Here is a 23,681-nt window from a genome sequence, read left to right as displayed (position 1 = left end):
GGGTGAGGCCCTCCATGGGGGATCTCCAGAGTCTGTCCTATCATCTGGGGCAGGGCCTAGGCTCTCCCCCATGTGTCCAGGCTGACAGAGCATCCCTCTATGTGGAATGGGCTCCCAAAGTCCATTTGCATGCCAGATATGAATACTGATCTATTACCCAAGGCCCCATAGATTGCCGAGGCCTCCTCACTGCCTAAATTTAGGGGGTCTGGATCAGTCCCATGCTGGCCTCTCAGCCATCAGTCTGGGGTCCATGAGCTCCCTCTTGTTCAGGTCAGCAGTTTTTGTGGGTTTCACCAGCCCAATCTTGACCCCTTTGCTCATCACTCCTCCCTTTCTGCAACTGGGTTCCAGGAGTTCAGTTCAGTGTTTAGCTGTGGGTGTCTGCCTCTGCTTCCATCAGCCACTGGATGAAGGTTCTAGGATGGCATATAAGGTAATTGTCAAACTCATTATCAGGAATGGGCATTTAAGGTAGTCTCTCCACTATTGCTTACTTTGCCAGTTGGTGTCATCCTTGTAGATCTCTGGAAGTCTCACTAATGCCAGATCTCTCCTCAAACCTATAATGACTCCCTCTATTGTGGTATCTCTCATCCTGCTCTCATCTATTCTTTCCCCAACTCAACCTTCCTGCTCCTCCATGTCTCCATGTATTACTTTTACAACCAAGAAAACACATGAAAATTAATATAAGACATCAAATTATCAATTTAAACTGTACTGTAAGTTTTCACTCACGTTTAAGCTTCTTCAGGCCCGACATTACTGATTGTACGGTAACCTTTCCACTTTCTGTAAAACATATGATTCAGTCACAGAGGTAGCCACATAAAAACTTAGTAAGGTTAATGAAAGTTGTGAAATTATTAACAACAACATTACATGTGATTTCCTATCAACTCAAGCACCCCCTGCCTCCCATAGAAAGTACTAGGCTGAACTTGTATTTATTTGCTTTGGAATTTGGACTAGTTTTTCTCTGAGTAGGATAGAACAAACTATGACTTTGGCAAGGAGATAAATATCTCTACTTCTTCAGTGTGGTTCTTCTGTGGCAGTTTAAAAGAATGTGGTTGATAGTTACTGGTCATAGGCGGGAAAGAATCTGGTCTCAAGTTTATAAGTATCTTTTCCCCAAAGATGACAATAGATATGTATTTAATCTTTTTACATTTGTGTGTGTGTGTGTGTGTGTGTGTGTGTGCATACACGAGAACCATAGCATGCATATGTATATCAGAGACCAACTTGTAGGAACTGGTTCTTTCCTTCTACCATGTGGATTCTGGGGATGAAACTCAGGTTGTCAGGCTTGGCAGCAAGCTCCTCTATCGCTGAGCCATCTCACTGGAATGCACATATATATTATACATAAAAGTGAAGATATAAAGAGAAATATGTTGGCATATGCACGCATTAGAATAGGGAGGGAAGGACCTGCTCTTTGTTATGGGAAATCTTTTTAAAAGTTTTTTATTAGCATATATTAGTTGTACATAACAATGGGTTTCATCATATCATCTTCTTACACGTATTGCTGTATTTTGATCATATGCACCCCTTATTACCTTTTCTCTCCCTCTAACCCCTGCTAATCCTTTCCCTCTTCCTAACTGGTTCTTCTACTTCCCTGTCTTCATTCATTTCTTGGCGACCTGGACATCTTTTTTGAGAACCATCTCAAATGTGCTCTGCTACCGTGAGAGTGCAGCCTGTCTCTGACAGGAAGGATGCCACACAACTGTTGAGGCAGTCTTTCCCCAGAAGACTTGAACCTCAGCCATATGTCCCTCTGCATACATGTATCACATTACATCACATTATTTTATGTGCGTCTTCCTCTATTGGGCCAAAAGCTCTTTGAGGAAGAGGCTGTGATTCATCCCTTTTTGTGTTCTTAGCATTTGACATCGAACTTTTCCTTTAAGAACTTTAAAGTCCATTGGAAGATCACAGAAGTATACTAAAAAAGCCAGAGCAGGAGGTATATATTCTGTCTATAGTGAAATCCTATCAGACTTCAGAGAAGAAACAGTGCTGTTTTGGCTGAGGGTGAATAGTGGAGTAGGAATCATGGGATGTAACAGGGAGCATGGTGCAGTCAAACAGGGCTTCATTGGTGCATTGTGGGATGGGGATGGAGTAGAGGGGGAGCATTTGAGAAAAAGTGATAGTTAAGCTGAAGGACAATAGGAACGAAGCTGTGTTAGAGAGTCATGGTTCAGTGGTTTGCACAACAGGAAGGAAGCAGTGGAGGACAAGGTTGAGGAGTACATGTGGGCTTTGCTGCAGGTCTTTTTTTTTCTGAGACAGTGTTTCTCTGTGTAACCCTGGGTGTCCTGAAACTCACTCTGTAGACCTCAAACTCACAGAAATCCAACTCCCTCTGCTTCCTAAGCACTGGGATTAAAGGTATGCACCACCACACTTGACTTAATTTTTTTTTATGGTGCTAGAATTCAAACCCAGGGCCTTAGGAATGTATCTCAGTCAGCAAATGATCAACTGGCCTCAAACCCCTGCTTCTTCTGAGCCTCTGCCTGCTGATCACTTTTATTTCCTAATTTCAATCGCTAATATTTTTGTGCTTCACTTTTGGGTAAGAGTCATGCCCTCACATACTGGCCCATTGGTCTCACTTAGGGTTTGATAAAAGGAAGCACAGGCATAGTCTCTTCTCTTTCCCACTTAGCTCCTCAGCAGTCAAGATGTGGCCCGTGGACCATGATTACTGGTGCCACACTGGAGCTTCTTAGACACTCAAGGCTTCACCTTGACCTGAACCCAAGCATACATTTCAACAACATGCAAAGTTGTGCTGGCTGGCCTCATGTCAACTTGACACTCAAATTAGAGTCATCTGAAAAGAGGGAACATAAATTGAGAAAATGCCTCCATAAGATCCAGCTGTAGGACATTGTCTTAATTGGTGAATGATGGGGGAAGGACCAGCTCATTCATGGTGGCTGGTGCCATCCCTGGGCTGGTGGTACTGGGTTCTATAAGAAAGCAGGCTGTGCAAGCTTGGGGAAGCAAGCCATGAAGCAGCACCTCTCCATGGCCTCTGCATCAGTACTGCCTCTAGACTCCCACCTTGCTTGATTCCTGTCCTGACTGCTTTTGATGATGAACAGTGAGCGATAGGGAAGTGTAAGCTGAATAGATCCTTTCCTCCCCTATTTGCCTTTTGGTCATGGCGTTTTGTCACAGAAATAGTAATCCTAACTAAGATAGAAGGCATTTCACACACACACACTCAAGTGATTTAGGTGATACAGAAAAGATTTTCTAAGGATCTTCTATGCTGGTCGCAAAAGCGCCTTTAGGAAGACGCCACCATGCATGCAGAAACCCTCACCGTTTAATTTCAGGTAAGGCATCAGGTCTTTCATCTGGTCCTCTGTGACCTCCATCCCCTCATTTGCTAGGAACTTGCCCAAGTTCTGGGTGTCAATTGCTTCTCCTTAGAAAGGATGAGAAATGGGTGCAGATTTATTATAGAGACAATGCTTACAAAGGATGACAAGTGCTGTCTGTGCTTATGTGTCTGTTGCCCTGTGCACCTCGAATGACAAGGAACACTGGGAAGTTGGGGTATTGTTCTGCTTTGGTATACGAGCAGAAGGTGATGAAGGACTCCAGGATTTAAAACCCATGGGCTGTGTAGAACCTGATGTCTTTTGTCTTCTGTCCCACCTGAATATCTGTTTTTTCTATTTACCAGCCTCCCTTCCTTTTCACAAGGTCTCCCTGTGTCACTCATGCTGCCTATGTTGCCCAGGTTGGCATCAAACATGCAGTTTTTCTGCCTTAGTTTCTTAAATAGATTGGGACTACAGGAATATATCATTGTACCTGGAAATTTACACCAGTGAAAACTTTAATTTTTGTTTAACTACATTTTCCTGTAATTTACTTCTTTGTTTACTATACATTCTAAGAATTCATCTGATGTCAACATACAGAATAGTTTTTCTTATTAATTTTAAGAGATTTAATCACACTAAAGGCCACTAACTATAAAGGGGTGGTAGGGGCAAGAAACCCTACTACTCTACCACAAAAACAATTTCAGTTTTTCTTTCTTGTTTTTGATAAGAAACCCTACTACTCTACCACAAAAACAATTTCAGTTTTTCTTTCTTGTTTTTGATAATGACTGTATTTATATAATGTGAAAATCTAATGTAAATATAATTTTGCATTTTGTCTTACTATGAAGACCAGGCTGATCTCAAATTTGTGATTCTCCTGCCTCAGCTTCCTGAGTGCTGAAATTATAGGTGTGTGCCACCATGCTTGGTCTGTATTTTGCTTTTCTAACCCCCAAATAATTTATTTCTAAATATTTTTAAGGTAATACATAATATTTTAAAATGCTAATACTTTTTAAAATTAATTTTTCAAGTCAGCATATAAAATAACAGATTTCATCACAGCCTCGTCGTAATGCGCCATTTTACTTTGGTTTACCTTTCCTCCTTACGTCTCCCCAGCTCTAACCGGTTCCTCTTTTCCCCAACTAGTACCCCTTTTCCTGGAACATGTACTCTATTATACTCTTTTTTTTATTTTTTGAGATAGGGTTTCTCTGTATTGTTTAGGAGGCTGTCCTGGAAGTCGCTCTGTAGACCAGGCTGGCCTCGAACTCATAGAGATCCGCCTGCTTCTGCCTCCTGAGTGCTGGGATTAAAGGTGTGTGCCAACACCACCTACCATTCATCTGCTGATGGACATCTAGATTGGTCACATTTCCTGGCTATTATGAATAGCACACAGATAAGCAAGTGTTCTGTGGTAACTGATTAGAGTACTTCCAGTATTTACCAAAGAGACAACTGTGTCATATTTCATGAAGTTCTATTTATTTCAGCCTTTGAAGACTTCAACACTGACTGCACAAGTTTACATTCCCATCAGCAGTGAATAAGTGTTCCTCTTGCCTCATACCCTCCACCATGTCTTTTTGTGTTTTTATGTAGCCATTCTGACTGGGGTGAGTTGGGATCTCGAAGCAGTTTGGATTTGACTTAGCTATCCTAGCTAAGGATGTTGAGAACTTTTAAAAGCATGTATTGCTATTTGAATTTCCTTTTTGAGAACTGTTTATTCAGTTTATTAGATTATTTATTAACTGGGTAAGTTGTATTTTAGGTGTTTATTGTTTTCCATTTTTTGAGATGGGATTTCTCTGTGTGGCTCTGGCTGTTCTGGAATTCTTTCTGTAGACCACCAGGCTGGCTGGCCTTAAACTCAGGGATCCACCTGCCTCTGTCTCCCCAGTGCTTGGATTAAAGACATGCACCACCATACCTAGTTTATGTGTTTGTTTTTTGCAGTTCTTTATATATCTAGACAAATATGGACTACTTCATGAATTTGTGTATCATCATCATGCAGTGGCCATACCAACCTTCTGTGTAGTCTTCTGGTTATAGTATATATGCAGTCAAGTGAATATGCTGCATAATCTTTATAGTTAGTGCTTTAATCCTTGCTGTCCCACTTACCTAACATTGTATTAATGAAGTTTAGGATGATCTCAAGTTTGTGATTCTCTTACTACATAATGGTTCGTATAGTGATTCTCATATACACACTTAGATACTTCTAACCTGTTATAGTTTTCTTACTACTTATGTGAACAAGGATACTTTTCTAGGAGAGGGTTGTTTGAAGTAAAGGGTGTGACTGGTTCTATGGGTTTTGATATTTGTGTTGACTAGTCTTATGTTAACTTGACACACATACTAGAGTTATCTGAAGGGAGGGAACATAAATTGAGAAAATGCCTCCATAAGATACTGTTGCAAGGCATTTTTAAAATTAATGATTGATGGGGGACACAGCCCATTGTGAGTAGTGCCATCCCTGGATTGATGGTCCTGACTTCTATAAGAAAGCAGGTTGAGCTGGGTGTTGGTGGCGCACACCTTTAATCCCAGCACTCGGGAGGCAGAGGCAGGCAGATCTCTGTGAGTTCGAGGCCAGTCTGGTCTACAAAGAGAGTGCCAGAACAGCCTCCAAAACAATACAGAGAAACCCTGTCTCGAAAAACCAAAAAAAAAAAGAAAGAAAGAAAGCAGGTTGTGCAAGCCATGATGAGTAAGCCAGTAAGCAGCGTCCCTCCAAGGCCTCTGCATCAGCTCCTGCATCCAGGTTCCTGCCCTGCTTGAATTCCTGTTTTGACTTTCTTCAGTGATTCTATATTGGAGATTTTCAGGAAAAATTTCACACATTACTATAAGTGTCAGCACAAATACATGTTATGACTTACCTGAGTTCAGTGAATCCACAGAACAGGAAAGATACCATATAAAAGAGTCTAAACTTGCTGGGCAGTGGTGGAGCAACCTTTATGAATGGGAAAGATACTTGCCCAGTATTAATTGCTAAGTATATAAACGTTATTTCTAAGTGTTTCCTATCATGGCTTGAAGCTTACCTTTGATGTAATTGATGGCATCCAACAGTTCAGTCAGATCCACTGTTCTGTTACCTGTAAGTGAAGGACGATGATTTCATGTTTCTAAGATGCATGAAGGTTATAACCATTACCTTCTGAAATTAGGAAGAGCCTAAGAATTCAGTGACCTTTTTCTAGTTTTCCTTAGAGTTTTATGGATTTATCCACAGAGTTAATAGTACTATCTTGGAAACAAAGAAAGCTTATACTGTGAAATGAAAAATGATTGTATCTTCTTTCTTTTTTTTATTGCTTTAGAGACCACCAGAATCATCTTAGCATAGTTACGTATAGGGAGAATCTGACCTTACAGATTTTTATTTTATCAGTTAGAGTACCTTCCTTGTGCTGAGTACTTTGTGAGGACTTGTGGGTGCTAGAGAAAGCATCGTCAGGGAAGAGGATGAGTTCTGAGTGTACAATCTCTTGAGGAAGAAAAGCAATGAACACATAAACAAAAGGGATAATTTTTCACTATGAAAAATGAAACAGGTCTCTGTAATAAACAGAAATAGAGAATAGGAATGCTTTAGACAAGGAAGGCAGGAAAGGCCTCCCTGAGGAAAGTCATCTGGGTTTTGGACTGAATGATGAGAAGGGTTAGTCATGTGAAGAGCTGGGGGCGCATATTCCAATAGAAGATTATCATATACAGTTGTATTATGGTAGGAATGGATGTGACAGAAAGGAAGGGAAAATATGACAGGGTCCTGACTTAAACCCACAGGAGTAAGGGTCACAAACAGTGAGGTGCTAGGGGACAGACTGGAGATGAGAAAATAAAGAAGAGAGAAAGCTGGGATAGGATGGTATGCAAGAGACGATGACTCATGCCATCAAGTTTATTAAGAAGTACAGCATCTTATTACTGTTTGAAGGGAATTACTGCAATGAAGTCATCAGGAAGCTAATCAAATGTTACACAAAGGGAACACAGTATATCTCAAGTGCATCATAGACTGAGGACACAGCAGCCCTGGAGCTGATAAACACAACCTGTCAAAGGGAGAAAAGTCTAGCTCCCATGTGTTTGGGATATCTATACACTGTGCGAAGATGTATTGCTGTGATTGGAGTAATAAGGAGCTGAATGGCCAATAGCTAGGCAGGACGAGGTTAGGCAGGACTTCTGGAGACAGAGAGGACTCTGGGAAGAAGAAGGGTAGAGTTGCCAGCCAGGGGCAGAGGAAGCAGGATGGACAGTACAGAGAAAGGTAATGCCACATGGCAGAACATAGATTAATATAAATGGGTTAACTTAAGTTGTAAGAGCTAGTTGGGAGAAAGCCTAAGCTAAGGCCGGGCTTTCATAATTAGTAAGTCTCCATGCCATTATTTGTGAGTTGGTGGTCCAAAGAAAAATCCATCTACACCCAGGAACTAAAGTCTTAACTTCTTTGAGGTACTAGCTCCAGCACTGGCTCAGACTTTGTCAAATCTGCCCCAGGCAAGGGCATAGAACTGGCATTCCCTTTGTCCTTTCATCAGGTCTCTTTGAAAGCCTTGCATCATCCTGGGTCCCAACAGGCTCCAGTCATACAGGGCCTTGTAAGCTATGATGGAACGTTTGGATTTTGTTCTGGTTGCAATGGAATAGTATTGTAGGTCTCGAAGACAAGGAATGACTTGATTTTATTTCAGCTTTCAAATGGTTACTCTGGCTGTTATGTGCAGAATAAGGAACTTAGAAGAATGGAGATTAGATAGACTATTTCATTGGCTAGGGAAAGAGATGATGGTGGCTGGACCAGGATAGCAGCAATGGAGACAATGACAAAAGGTTGGATTTAGGACATGTTTGTCAGGTAGAGAGAGATTTGAATGTGGGTTGAGGAAAGGGAGAGCAGAAGAACGAAGTCTAATCTTCCATACTCTCCAGTCATCAGGGTGATGGGGAAGGTTGAGAGCTGGAAGAATTAACTAATAATTTTAGTGACTTGGTAATATTTTCAAGAAATCTAAATGGAAACATCAAATGAATAATTTTGATATACTATTCCCAACTCACACTGACCTAGAGAAATCCACTTACTTAATTATATGACCCAATGGTACTGGACGTAATCACTTAGGAAGAAGGTGTGGGTTCAGCCCTGGCACTGTGTTATTTGGAGATCTTGTATGAGAGGAAGAGTCAAAAAGGGAAGTGGAGTGAATAAGAATGCCATGTGAGAATAGAACCTCTCAAATCTGGAGAAAAAAGTTTCCAGAAAGAAGTGGTGGCTACCTGTGTCAAGTGCTGTGAAGATGCCAAGTGAGGTAAGAACAGACTTGACCATGCACCTTGGCAAAGGCAGGTCATTGATGATCTTGTTGAAAGCGGGGCAAGTGAGATGCTAGGGGTGAAAGCCTAGTTTGAGAGTGTTAAGTAGTAGAAGGTGAGACTCAGTATGCAGATAAAGACTGTCTTGGACTTCAGATCTTCTTGAATTTACCTCTCAAATGCTGGAAATCAGAGTGCATCACTTTGCCTACCTTTGAGCAGTAGATTTCTGAGGTCCTCTGTTGCCAAGAGGAACTTGTAGCAGGAGACTACAAGTGTGATGGACTAGCCTATTGTTATCAATGGCAGCATGCAGAGAAAGCATAGCAAAGAAGCCATTCATGATACAGGCGATAAAAGGGGAGCACTGAGGAACCAGGTCTCTGAGATGGCAAGAAGAAATAGGACCCAATGCACAAGTGGAAAACTGGTTCTTTGTGGAAGTGATTTTTAAAATCACTGTATACAGTGTTCTGTCTGTCTGTATGCCTGCAGGTCAGAAGAGAGCACCAGATCTCACTACAGATGGTTGTGAGCAACCATGTGGATGCTGGGTATTGAACTTTTGGAAGAACAGCCAGTGCTCTTAACCACTGAGTCATCTCTCCAGCCCATAGAAGTGATTCTTTTTCCTTTATAGCAAGATAAAAATGTAAGACATATGTATGACCCTGGGTAAGAGAGATCATAAAAAGGAAGGTAGGGAAACAAAGACCTTTTTGTCTAATTGCATCTATTTTCTTTGTGAAGTCTGAGGTGAGGTCATCAAAGAGTTAAGGTGAGAAGGTACTGGAAGTTTGAGTAGAGAAAGTGTGCAACTGTCCAGAGAGTAAGACAGCAGTCCTTGGGAAATGTAGCAGAGACTTCCTTGAAGTGTCAGGGACTGTCTTGGAAATCTGTGACTGTTTATCTGAAGTGAATTCTATTAGCATGGTTTTATGATTCCCCAGCCCTCTTGAGTTATTCAAGAGTAAGTGCAGGGTAAAGAGATGGCTAGGTTTTTGCCAAGTGTGTTTGGTAGGAGTTCTGAGAGTTTGTAATGTTATGTGGTAATAAGCATGGAATCTAAAGAAGGAAGATGCGAAGTCAGAGGAAGAGGGATCAAAGTCTTCATGGTTGGAGAGAAGCTGGAGCTGGCATTTCATGCTCTGTTCTGCCACAGGACATGTTTCAGTGGCATCAGGACATCATATTCAATGTTTACAGAACAATGGCACAGTAATATATTTTAGTTTATGTATATTTTTCCTAATTAACAGCATCATTCTCCAGCTCAGAGCTCTGCTTTCATCTACATCATTTCAGAGAAACAAGGTAGATTTCCATTTCATTGCATGTGGGTCTATGTGTATGCATTTTTTGATTGTGTGTGTTGTGTCTCTGTGTGGGAATGTGCACATTAGCAGATGCCCAGGGACATCAGAGGTGTTTGGTGTTCTGGAGCCCAATTTACAGACAGCTGTGAGCTGCCCTACATGGGTGCTGGGAATCAAACTCCGGCCCTCTGCAAGAACAGTATACATTAACTGCTGAACCATCTCCCCAGACACTGACTTATTTCCTTGTTTAACTTGCTTCACATAGTTTCCATTATTGCTTTGTTAGAGCTCTGCTTACAAATACATCAGGGAACAGGGGATCAGGATGACTATCAGGGATTCTTAACCGGGTGTTCATGTACTGATAGAATTCAGGGATTTCTTGAGCTTGAGCAGGAAAAATATATACTTATTTTCACTAACTACTAACTGAAACTTAGTATTTTCTCTTCCAGATTCTTTAGACAGCAAACCATAGACAGCAGAACCTGTAATTTTGTCACTAGTATAAATCACTCAAGGTTCATGCCTGTGTTATTGTTGCAAATATGTTGAAACGTTGCCTATGCCCATCTATATTTTAAAGTGACAACAATTTGACCTGCTAGAAGAACTTAAGTTCTTTAAAAAGTAGTAACCATTTGTAATTTGAATGTTTTGATAAACTAAATTTTAGTATCACTTGTTTCTTTGTAATCCTGTGCTTCAAAAATTTTGCTCAGAAGGGTACTGTTATAGCTGGTATAGAAACAGGTCCATGGCACAGCAAGCTTAAAACTCCTGATATTCATGAAGACACTGAAATGGTCAAGATGAGTGACAGATGCAGAGGAGACGCAGAAGCAGTGTTCACAGAGGGCTGCATTTCTCTGATGAACAGGGCGGGTCTGCAACACTCACCATCAGATGACAGTTGGGCTATTAGTTCTTCAAGTTCTTCATCTTTCATCTTAATTCCCAGGTTTTCCAGGAGAGATTCCACTTTTTTAATTTTGGCCCGTGGCCCTTAGGAAAGAAGGGCATGGGATCAGAATGTGGGTGTTGGTGCTTAAGGGTAAGGAAAACTGACTGTGCTCACACATCAGAAACTCCTGCTGGGAGGTTAACCACTAGAGCCCAAGGAAACTGCTAATGTATGCATGCCCAAGATATAGATATATCTGCTAACGTAGACAAAACCTGGGGGAAATAGCACTCACTTGTTAAGAGTGTTTGTCTTTAATGGAAGGATTACATCTGTGGAAGACAAGGAGACTTTTGCCTTTTCTTTGTGTGTGTGTGTGTGTGTGTGTGTGTGTGTGTATGTGTGTGTGTGTGTGCTGGGAATCAAACAGGCCTTGTCCTGCCTGACATTTTACAAACTTTAAGAATATTTAAAAAATTAAAATATAGTTATATAAATTTCTCTATACTGCTCTTTACAACCCCTCTCAAATTCATGGTTACCAATTCTTTTCTTTTCTACTTTTTTTTGGTTTTGGAGGCTATCCTGGAATTTGCTCTGTAGACCAGGCTGGCCTCGAACTCACAGAGATCCACCTGCCTCTGACTCCCGAGTGCTGGGATTAAAGGCATGCGCCGCCAACACCCGGCTTGCCTATTCTTTAATTATTGTTACACATATAAAAATAAATGTATAAATACAATCTACTGAGTTAATTTAGTATTGCACATACTAAATATATATGTGCAGTACTACACACAGACACAGACACACACAAACAGACAGACATACAGACACAGACAGACAGACAGACAGACGACAGACAGACAGACAGACACGCACAGGACAGACCACCTGGTACTGGATAACCAGTTAGGATATTCATTGCTAGGGAAGACTCTTTCTCTCAGCAGTCATTAATTGTAGCTTTTCACCTCAGGTTAGGACCCCACTGGATTTTCCCTCAATCACATTGCCATGTCAATTAGATTTACTTTATTTTAGGTATATGAGTATTTTGCTGACATGTATTTATGCACACTATGTGCATGCCTGGTGCCCACAGAGGTCAGATGGGCATTGGATCCCCTGGAACTGGAGTTACGGATGGTTGTGACCACCGTGTGGGTGCTGGAATGGAACCCGGGGCCTCTGCAGGAGCAGCTCTTAACCACTGAACTGTCTCTCCAGCTCTGTCCTACTTGGCCTTTACTTCTCAAGTAGTGATTTTTCTTGAGACATGGTTACTTTTCAAGTTGGAGAACTTTCTGGTAGTTTTTTTTCATAATTGAATCCAGGACTTGCATATGCTAGGTAAGCACTCTACCACTGAGTCACACCCCCATCACGTCCTTAAAAATTATATGACTACATTGTACAGGATGCCTTCAAACATGAAATCTTCCTGTCTCAGTCTCTGGTAGCACTTTAAAATATAGTCTCCTAATTAAAAAAAAGAGCACCTGGTGTAGTGGATCATAGTTGTACCCCATTACTTAATTGTCCGAGATAAGAGGATTGCTGAAAATTGGAGGCCAGCCTGGACTACAAAATGAATTTCAGGCGACTCTGGGCTACAGAATAAGGTCCTATCCCCAAAAACAACCACACATACACATACCAAATTTAAAGGACAGTGGTATATAAACTAGAAATAGGATATTCCCTTTAAACCAATCCAGGCGTCTCCAGTCTCCATGAGTAATCAACAGAGGAGAAGGCCAGTCTAATGTCTTATGACTGAAATAGCCAGTCAACACAACTCTAACCAGAAAACTGCTAAGATTTTCTATGTCTCTCTAAGTTTATGCGTTCAAACATGAGAAGCAAGTTACAAGTCCTATCGATGGACCAGTAAGTTGGCAGGGAGCGAAGCTGGAACATTTTAAGAGCTAACAGTAAACATGAATGTTTCCCTCCTTGCTACATAATGTGCACAGGATTTGAACTCATAACCTTTCCTGCTTCAGCTTCCCAAGGAGGAGGGCTATAGGCATCTGGCCAAGGATTTTTACTTGCTTTCCCACCATGTGTCTCACTCACCTTTGAGACCCTTCACGAACTTTAGCAGTCGCTTCTTATATATCTTCTTACCAGCTGTAAGGTAAGATAGCATTCAGGACGTAAGCTAATTGTTGGGAAGACTGACAGAGACAGCAGGAACACAAGGCAATATCCATGATTTTAGGAAAACCTCTCAAACAACCCTTCTGATTTGTTTAGAAGTTTACTTTTACCATAATGTAAGATTGGAACCAAATATGAAGAAGTGAGTTATAAGTATATACAATAACTGAATTAGAAAATCTGAATTCCCCCTTCCCCCCTTTTCTTTTGAAAGCTGTGTGTGGGTGTTTTGTGCATTACATGTGTGCGGACTCCAGAGAGGGCATCAGATCCACTGGAACTGGAGTTATAGATGGGTTTGAGTTGATTTGTGGGTGCTCAGAACCAAGCCCTGGTCCTCTGCAAGAGCAACAAGCACTCAGAATTTCCGAGTCATCTCTCCCTTGCTCTTCTTGGTCATCATTTAGAGTTGGCAATATGCCCAGGGCAGCAGGGACATTTAAGTTTGATGGTAGAGGTTTGGGAGAGACACTGTCAGTCTTCAAGAATAGGCAACAAGATTTCTCCTACCATGAGAACTGTGTTTTCTGGGATACCAATGTATAATTCCAGAAGCATTCACCCCTCTGCCCCCAATCCAAGTCTGAAGGAGTGACCTTGGTACACACCGTAAACTGACAGGGCTTTCTGCAGATCCTTGTACTCTTTGTCGGAGAGCACCAGACCCAATTTCCTCAGCACATTTTTCAGATCATCAACTTCGACTCTCTTCCCTTTAGAAAGATGCAGATTTTTACCAGGTAAGAATTTTAGCAATGGGTAAGTGCTTTTATTTACGTATGGGGTGGCTGTGCAAGCACTCCTGTGCTGTACATGTGCGTGTGGAGGCCAGAAGTCAGCCTTTGAGTCTCAGGAGGCTCCCGTCTTTTATTTTTGAGGTAGAGTCTCTCACTGGGAAGTGGGGTCCTCTGAGTAGGTAATGATGATTTCTGACTTCAAGTGAACCCCAGGGGTTGCCTGACTCTATCGCTAGCACTTGGATTAACCGGTCCTCCTGCAAGCACTCTCGGGGCTGAGCTATGCCCCAAGCATGGATGGTTTTAGATGATAGAAAAATTATTTAAATTACTTATGGGGCATAATACTATTATAGGGGTAAAATTTCAAGGAAAATCGTTAAGCTACATAAATTCAAGGTACATGTGAATGTGTCACATGTTATAGAAGGAGAATTTATACTTCAATTCAAGAGAAGGGAAAGTTCACATTCCAGATACAGATCAAACCCCACTTTGAGACCGAATTTATGCTTTGGCTATTTAGACAGCAGGTCTAATCCCCAATAATGACTCCCCAAGTCCAACACACACACACAAACACCATACACACGCCGTACACTCATACACACATATAAACACACACACATACACATACCACACACACATACATACACATATATAAACACACAAATAACACACCATACACACATACCACACACCCACAGGTCCTATATAAGCAAAACCCAAATCAAATATAAGAGTGTGGAACACATATTCAACTCTTCATTTTGTAGGAGAGTTAATTTAGCATGTCAGTGGTAGCCCCAAAAGGAAACTAGTGTTTGAATACAACATTTTCTTCTATAAAATACTAAGGCCTTAGTTAATAACGAATACCTTTTAACCAAAACTACTCACCAGTAAAAGTTTTTGCTTCATTCATGAGCACATCTAAATCAACCATTTCATTTTCTGTAAGAAAAGACATCCAGGCACAGAGCTCCAGTTAGATTTGGAAAAGTCACAACAACAACAACAACAACAACAAAGAAACCAAACTTGCTGTAAAGAGCTGGGATTAAGCCATCTTTCACAATTTCTATTATGAACTATTTTAGCTCAAGAAGAAACAAAAAGGAGAAGCTGGAGGAGGTTTGGAGACGTTGCCCATCACCAAACACCATTCTGAGTGTACTGTCACTCCTTCCGTCTAGCACACCATTCTGAGGTGTACTGTCACTCCTTCCCTCTAGCCTCCTTCCTTCTGGGTCTGAATTCCAGAATACTCTCATGAAGGCCCTAGGCTGCAGCTCATGTCTTATTTTCTTCCTAATGGATTACACTGGTTTTTGCCTCTTTGACATTCCTGTCCAGCTAAATTGATCTTATCAAACCATTAATGAACTGTTTCATTAAAAAAATACATATGCTTATGCCAGTAATCCCAGCACTCAGGAGGATGGCTATGCATAGCCGACAAGCATATAGGCTACAAGCCAAGCCAAAACAAACAGAAACAGGTAAACATGAGAAGGAAGAGACAAGGGAAGAAATGAGGGCGGGTCGCATTTTTAACTGACTGCATAGACTACTCGGAACACAGTGAAATATTCCATAAGCTTTCCTAAGAGACTGACTTAAAAAAAACTCTTAGAAGGCCTTATACCAAGCCCTGGCTTCCTTTTTAGGACAGTGGTATCTGAAGTACTCACCATCGATAGGCAGGTGATTTATCAGGTCATCATAATCTTCCTTCTCAAATTCAAATTCTGCAGCCTTCAAAACGATTGGTAGTTTAGAGCTGTGAACTTTCTTCCCTTAGGAAATAAGGAGATGGAAGTAAATGCAAGGAATTCCCAAGGTGGGAGACAGCAGCTTTAAGGACATGGAGAGTGGAGCGGGAGAGACTCGGGGGCTACTAGTGTGTTCTGCTCTCCCAGAAGACTGCAGTCCGGTTCCCAGCACACACATCACACAGCTCACAGTTACTTGTAACTCCAGCTCCAGGGGAGGAGACTCTCTTCTGGACTCCATGGGCTCCTGCACACATGTGCATATACCCACATATAAGACACATAATTTAAAAAATAAGTTCTGAAAAAAAGGCTATGGATATTAAGGACCATGGATCCAATCCAATCCCAGGGAGACAGTGAGATGTTGGGTATTTTACAACCCAGATCGGGCACTGTTGGAGTTGGGAAGAGAAAAGGCTCCTCACTGAGGCACAACTTTCAGAGGAAGATAAGCTGTCATAAAGATAACCTCATAAATGAAAACAACCCCAAGTCTGCTACAGTGACACAGTACTGACAATGTCTTGCTCAGCCGCAGTAAGACAAGAGAGGAATGTTAGGCTGTTAGCCATGTGGGTTAGCAAGATCCCAATCAATGAGACCTTCAAACAAAGCAAATGCAATGTGCAGGAATTGCAAGCCTGTTCTCAGGATGCTTACCTTTGATGGACACCACACTGTCCAGCAATCGTTTCTTAAAGACAGTCCCATCCTCTGTAAGACATGGTGAAACACAGGGAAAAGGGTGACACTGTATCCCCTCCCCTTTCTCTACCCTTGTACAACGAGGCAAGCAGCTAACCACTGAGTTACATCTCTAGCCAAGAATTACAACACATTTTTATATGACTCATCTAGGAATGTGTTTCACCCTCAGGTAACAGCAGAAGGACTGCTCTCAGCGTGCTAAGTCTAAGACTTAGTTGGGACACATGGCAACTGATAAGGAGTGTTACACATTTTATTTTCTCTTCTCCTTTCTTATTGTTTTCCTTTGCTATTGCACTATAGCCTCTGTCTTTCCCCCTCTCTCTGTTCATGAGGCATACCTATATGTTTAGCCCAAATGGCAGACCATATAAAAGGGTAATATTAAAAGGAGTTACCAGCCAGGCATGATAGCACATGCCTCTTTTCAGCATTTGGGAAGCTGAGACAGGAAGATCATGATTTGAGGCCAGTGAGTTCAAGGCCAGTCTGAGCTGTGTAATGAGTCGCTCTCTTCCTCATAAAAAGTTGTCAATTTGAGCAGTGATAAAAAGAAATATTTTGAATTACTTGTTAAATTAACTCCGTAAGTGAAGGTGAAGTAAGATTGGGACAGATAACATCCATGAGTACAACATATTCTCATGGGTTCTATCTGGCCCCAGAGAGCTCCAGCCTTTGGAGCCTCCGTGTCCGGCACGTGTCTGATGTAGTCTCCAGTACAGGCCATCTGCCTCTCCTTGCTACTTTCGTAGAACCAAAGTGCTAAGAAAGCTGCAGGGTGGCAGGCAGAAGAGATCACAGGCAGCATCAAAGGGAGGGAGGGAGGCAGGGAAGACAAGAAGGGAGGATGTAGGGGAGGGGAAGCGGAGGCAGTTATCAACATTGGTTCCTGGAGAGAACCATGAGGAGGCAGGTGGGGGAAGGGCAGACACAGGGAATGGGCAGCCTTGGGAGCATGCAGCAAGAATTCAGACGGAGGAGGTGGCAGACACAGGGAAACATGCAGTCTTGGGAGCATGTAACAAGAATTCAGATGGGTACTAAGCTTTGGCCACTCAGGAAACTGCTGCTCCTCCAGGGGGCACTAGTACCCTTGCCAGTGTGCAAGCTTGCCCTTGCTTGGGGGACAATTGGGATAGGAACAATGGGGGCAGGGAAGAACGGCTCTGTTGGGGTCCCTGGGGATGCATAGGTGAAAGTCAGTAAAGCCTCTAGGTCTCCCGTCTCCAGCTCTGAGCCATGCAGGCGGTCTGGGGTGGAATTCCAGAGGGGCTTGTGGGTCCTGTCACTGACAGAGCGGGTACAGTCCGAACAAACTCGTGTTGCTGGAGGGACCCTGATCACAGGAACTCACGTTTTAGCTAGATTGTGGGGAGGTGGGAGGTTTCCCAGGGGACAGACAGAAGTGAGGTACACTGCAGGAGGTTGGACACGGGGCTAGAGAATTTAGCCAGGGCTCACTGGCTGAATATAAGACAGAAGTTTCTCATTTTCAAATTGAAACACAAAACAAGACAAGGGCTTCTTATTCACCACGGTTCTCACCCAGAAGCCCACAGACCCCATTCATTCCTCTGAACACCGGCAGCATGCTAAATACTCACTAGCGATGGGCAGAGATTTTAACAGCCTCGACTCCTCTCTTTCAGTGAGTGCAATTCCCATGCTTCCAAGAACGTTTTTTAAGTCTTTGGTGTCAACCCTTTCTCCTTTAAGTAAATGGAAGTCATTTCAGGTTAAGAGATAACGATTTTAGTTTAAGAGAAATGTAACAAAGTACAGCACTGTCTCTATCTGCAAGGCAAAGCAAGCACTAAGATGTGAGCCAACACCACTAATTTGGGGTTATTTGAAAGTCAGTATTTGAAAGCATTTTTTTAAAGTCGGTAAGAGCACAACACTTGTCTACTGTGCTGGGGGTCAGCACAGCACGGAGCAGCACTGTGTGACAGCTAGTGACTGTGGCAGCATTACAATTTGAGTTCTCTCCAGAATTCTCATTGAAACTTCATCTTCGGTATAATGGTAACAAGAGGCAGGAGCTTCAGGAGGAAGTGAGGTCATGGGGCTTTTCCTGCACGGGATTCTGAACCTATGAGGAGGCCCCACAAAGCAGGAGGCCCTTTGTTTTCCCTTTCCATCCTCCACAGTGCGAGGAAGACACAGTGCCAAAGGTACCACCCTAAAGCAGGAAGTGGTCCGAAGCTCAGCAGATACTGAGTATGCAAGTGTGTTGGCGTTGGGTTTCCCAGACTCCACAGTGATAAAAATAAACATCTACTGTTTATAAATTACTCAGTCTGTGGTATTTTGTTATACAAGCATGAGAACATTACGACAGATGGTATAGGACTTATATATTGTACTTGCAAGTCAAAATCTCTCATTTCTACTTAATGGCTTGAATTATGAGACTGACTGTTCATATTCCTGATATAAAATTTTTGCATTCAAATTCACTATGGTAATCTATACTTTGTTTCTTCTGACACCAGTGAAATGAACACTGTACTGATACAAATATTTGTAGGAGGAAACTTAGGACTGCACCATTAGCCACATAGTGCTCTAGAGGCGCATACAAGAGGGCGGAACCGTGCCACTAACCACACCCACTTTGGGCATGACTAGAGACAGGGCGGTGAACTATGCCAAAAGTGGGCCTGGCTAGATGCATGTAAGGAGGTTCTTATAAAAGACTGCAGCAGAACCACATTCGCTCTCTTTTTGGCTTCCGGTTCGGTAGCGAAGGCTACTTGACCCATCTGGGTTGCCCGTTTTCTCTTGTAGGTAATTTCTACAATAAACAGTTACCTATACCCTCAACAAGTATGCCGTTTATTGTTACAGCGACAAATAATGAAGTTAGTATTTCTCTCTGAGAGGTCTGTAGTTCTCCTAAATTTCTAATACTGGAAATTGCTATCAATGAGTCAAAACTATGAATAGATGAGAAGCAGAGTGACCTTAGTGAACACTGGAGGGACAGACTGCCACTAAAGAAAGGTAATTCCCTACCCAGATCAGGGCTCCGTCTTAGAGGAATTCCCACCTGTGAAAGATTTTGCTGCATCCATCAATACATCCAAGTCAACCTTTTCATGTTCTGCAAGAAAATCCAAAATTTAGATTCAAAGATGAAGGCAGATTAAAAAAATCATATAGTTCTTGAAATATGGCATGTAGAATTACAGCAGTTTTCATACCTTTGTTCATAATTTTATTTTTGTTTTTGGTGTTTTGAAGCAGGGTTTCTCTGTGTAACAGCCCTAGCTGTCCTGAACTCACAGAGATCTGCCTGCCTCTGCCCCGTGAGTGCTGGGATTAAAGGCGTGCGCCTCCACCGCCGGTTCAGAATTTTTATTTTTAAATCAACAAGAACACATGTAATAGAGAAAAGATTCAAGCAGTAGGTGTGTGTCTGCTCAGTGACTATGCTCTTTTCCTCCTCACAGCATTCTGGGTGTGGAGTTTGCTGGTGTCAGGAGGCCTCTCCCTCTCACGCTTTGTGGCCATAGTCAGGTCAGAATCGCACTTCTCAGAGTGTGGTCCACTGGCCCCCTGAGCACCCACACCCTGTACCTGTCCCACAGTGTCTCCATTTGCACTAGAATGGGGAAAACTACTGCCGTCTTTGAGCTAATGGCATCTGGAGGTAGTAGCCACCCTTCTGTCCTTCGCTGTGTGTGCTCACAGAGAGTTGTCACTTCAGAATGTCCCTGACAAAGCAGCAAAGGCATTTATTTACTCATTTAGTGTGTGTGTGTGTGTGTGTGTGTGTGTGTGTGTGTGTGTGTGTGTGTAGGTTAGAGTTCAACCTTAGCTGTCATTCCTCAGGAGTCATCTACCATATTTCCACTGGGACCTGGGACCAATTATGTCAGGATTGTTGATCAGCAAACACCAGGGATCAAGTCTGTCTCCACTTCCTCAGTGCTTACAAGTGTGTGTGATGTCCAGCTTTTTATGTGGGTTCTGGGGATTGAACTTGGGTCCTCATGCTTGTGTGGAAAGGAGATGGACTGAGCCATCTCGTTAGATGTAAATCTGATTTAAAGACTATTGAGTAAACAATACTTATGGGATTGGTATAATTAGTCAATATTGTATAAATGACCAAAGCATGTTATGAAATCATGCATGGATAAAGATGAAAGGCTAAGGCAGACTAATACGATTTAGTGTAACCAAGTATACAGAAGGTTCAATGATAGATTTTTCTGACCCCATATGGTAGCTAAGTTTTAAGAGGCTACTTGTTGAGTTTTGGGATAATAGCAAGGAAGAATCTCATTGAAAAGGCTATTGAATGCTTCTCTTGCCAATTATTTGCATATGTATGGAGTCAGGTTATGCTGTGGAATAATCCTTCTGTACACTGTGTGAATATATGACCTATGATTGATTTAATCAACAAACTGACTGGTCAATATCTGGACAGGATAAAGTTAGGCAGGAGAGCCAAACTGAGAATGCTGGCGAGGAAGGGCAGAGTCAGAGGAGTTCCCCGCAGAGACAGGGAGAAGCAAGATGGGCATGCCATATTGAGAAAAGGTACCAAGCTGCATGGCAAACCATAAATAAGAAATATGGGTTGTTTTAAATGTAAGAGTTAGCTGGAAGCAAGTCTGAGCTATTGGCTGAGCTTTTACAATTAATAAAAGCCTTTGTATATTTATTTGAAAATGGCTGAAGGACAGGAAAACTCCATCTATAAGGCTATATATACATTTTTTTCATATTTTGTGATTTTTAAATTTATTTTTAAATTTAAATTTAGATTAGAAACAAGGTTGCTTCACAAGTCAGTTCCAGGTCCCTGTCCGTTTCCCTCCCCTCCTCCCGTGCCCTACCCCAACACCCCCCCAATATCCCCTCATTTCCCAAGGGAGGGTGAGGCCCTCCTTGGGAGTCCATAGTCTGTCATTTCATCCAGGGCAGGGCCTAGACTCTCCCCCAAGAGTTCAGGGTGAGAGTGCATCTCACATTGTTGGATGGGAGTCCAAAGTCCCTGTGTATACTCAGGATAAATACTGATCTACTGCCCAAGGCTCAATAGATTACCTAGGCCTCCTCACTGACACCCCCATTCAGGGGGTCTTGATCAGTCCCATGCTGGATTCCCAGGCATTAGCCTGGGATTAAAGAGTTAACCCTTGTCAGGTCAGCTGTTTCTGGGGGTTAAACCAGCCCAGTCTTAATCCCTTTGGTCATCAGTCCTCCCTCTCTGTTACTGGCTTTCTTGAGTTCAGCTCAGTGCTTAGCCATGGGAGTCTGCCTCTTCTTCCATCAGCCACTGAATGAAGTTTCTGTTTCCCAGACTCTCTGGCAATGGGATTGTAGGCTGGCACTCCCCAGATCTATGTCTAAAATCCATATATGAGAGAGTACATGCCATGTTTCTCTTTTTGTGACTGTGTTACCTCACTCAGGAAGGTTTCTTCTAGTGTCATCGATTTGCCTGCAAATCTCAGGATTCCATTGTTTTTTTCTGCTGAATAGTACTCCATTGTGTAAATGTACCACATTTTCTCTATCTACTCTTTGGTTGAGGGGCATCTAGGTTGCTTCCAAGTTCTGGCTATTACAAATAATGCTGCTATGAACATAGTGGAACAGACATCCTTGTTGTATGAATGGGCATCTTTTGGATATATGCCTAAGAGTGGAGTTGCTGGGTCTTGTGGTAGGTTTATTCCCATTTTTCTGAGGAATCTCCATACTGACTTCCAAAGTGGCTGAACCAGTTGGCATTCCCACCAGCAATTTATATATATTTTTACCCAAACTAAATTAGTCCAGCAAGGGCGGGGGCTGTAACTCAGTGGTTGAATACATGCCTATCATATCTGAGGCTCTAGTTCAAACCAGAATAAAATAAAATAACCAAGATATTCCAGCAGATTGCATGTGAAAGCATATATGGGAGTCTAGCTATACATTAAAATGATTAATAATAATTTAAGACAATTATTCTCATCTTTTTTCTTTGTTTTGGGAAATAGTTTCATAAAATATATTTTATTAAGTAATAAATTTATAGTTATTTTCAAAGAATGTAATGGTCAGGCTTTGTGGCACACACTTGTGATGGGGGATGTCCTTCTGAGTACATGTTCTCTTACTGGTTTAATAAAACACTGATTGGCCAGTAGACAGACAGGAAGTATAGGTGGGGCTACCAGACAAGGTGAATTCTGGGGAGAGGCAGAGAATGAGCCACCAGGGAGATGCCATGTAGCTGCTAAAGGAGTAACATGCTAGGGAATTATGGGTAAGCCACAGCCTTGTGGTAATACATAGTTTAGTAGAAATGGGTTAATAATTAAGACAGGACAGCCGGGTGGTGGTGGAGCACACCTTTAATCCCAGCACTCGGGAGGCAGAGGCAGGCAGATCTCTGTGAGTTCGAGGCCAGCCTGGTCTACAGAGTGAGTTCCAGGACAGCCTCCAAAACAATACAGAGAAACCCTGTCTCGGAAAACCAAAAAAAAAAAAAATTAAGACAGAGTTAGTCAATAAGAAGCCTGAGTCATCGGCCAAACAGTTTATAATTAATATAGTCTCTGTGTGTTTATTTGGGACAAAATGCTGCGGGACTGGGTGGAAAAGAAAATTAGTCTACATATTTGTAATCCCAGCACTTAGGACCGAGGCAGGAGAATCAGGAGTTTGAAGTCAGCCTGAGGCTTCATAGTAATTTCCTCACCAGGCTATGCAATGACAATAAGATAATAGAGCTTAAAGAATTGCTACATAAACATTATTAAAATGTGTTTTAGTTTCTTTTTGTGGTGATATAATATGTATGATTTATTAAAGTGTTTTAGTTTCTAACACAATAACTATTGATAACTAATAATTTATAAAACAGCATAAAGAAGTTCTGAGTCAAAACAATTAAGAGCCCCTAGTGAGGCACTGACATCTTTGCTAATCAGTTTCATAGTTTTTAGATACATTTATTAAAGACTTAATAGCATTAATACTCAGGAAATAGCATTTCAATTTTTAAAAAAAATAGGGTCTCATTATGTAGTCCATAATGAGCTCAGACCTCATTATGTAGACCAGGTTGGCATGAAGCACACAGAGATCTACCTGCTTTTGTTTGCTGAGTTCTGTGCCACTGTGGTCCACACACTTTCAATTGTCTAATAGTACTCTTCCTCTTTAGTCTACGTCCCTCTTAAGTCTCTACCCTCTGCATATTTCTACATTAACCAATCCTTGGCATTTGTCACCAGCATGGTTCTGTAGGAAAAGTCTGGCATTCTCTCTGCTCTCAGTTTTTCTCCACATGTTGTTTCTTTCCTTGGGGCTCTCAGGCCGGA

General features: G+C 42.0%; 1 protein-coding gene and 1 non-coding gene across 2 annotated transcripts in view; both read right to left on the bottom strand.

Moving 5' to 3' along the window:
- Window positions 1-23,681, bottom strand: part of Efcab3 (EF-hand calcium binding domain 3) — a 102,537-nt gene that overhangs the window by 27,887 nt on the left and 50,969 nt on the right. The window contains exons 28-38 of the mRNA XM_040749895.1: window positions 19,400-19,453; window positions 17,952-18,056; window positions 16,297-16,350; window positions 15,553-15,657; window positions 14,759-14,812; window positions 13,730-13,834; window positions 13,038-13,091; window positions 10,952-11,056; window positions 6,449-6,502; window positions 3,362-3,466; window positions 742-795 (exon numbers count right to left, since the gene is read on the bottom strand). Of these exons, the coding sequence (XP_040605829.1) occupies window positions 742-795; window positions 3,362-3,466; window positions 6,449-6,502; window positions 10,952-11,056; window positions 13,038-13,091; window positions 13,730-13,834; window positions 14,759-14,812; window positions 15,553-15,657; window positions 16,297-16,350; window positions 17,952-18,056; window positions 19,400-19,453 (849 nt within the window). The remainder of the gene's footprint in view (window positions 1-741; window positions 796-3,361; window positions 3,467-6,448; window positions 6,503-10,951; window positions 11,057-13,037; window positions 13,092-13,729; window positions 13,835-14,758; window positions 14,813-15,552; window positions 15,658-16,296; window positions 16,351-17,951; window positions 18,057-19,399; window positions 19,454-23,681) is intronic.
- LOC121141629 lies at window positions 5,359-5,462 on the bottom strand. The gene has a single exon (XR_005878598.1). It is a non-coding gene; the product is annotated as a U6 spliceosomal RNA (small nuclear RNA).

Source organism: Mesocricetus auratus, unplaced genomic scaffold, assembly GCF_017639785.1.
Source record: "Mesocricetus auratus isolate SY011 unplaced genomic scaffold, BCM_Maur_2.0 Super-Scaffold_100007, whole genome shotgun sequence".
NCBI lineage: Eukaryota > Metazoa > Chordata > Mammalia > Rodentia > Cricetidae > Mesocricetus > Mesocricetus auratus.
The sequence above is the reverse complement of the archived record's forward strand: the minus strand, read 5'-3'. Positions and strand labels throughout refer to the sequence as shown.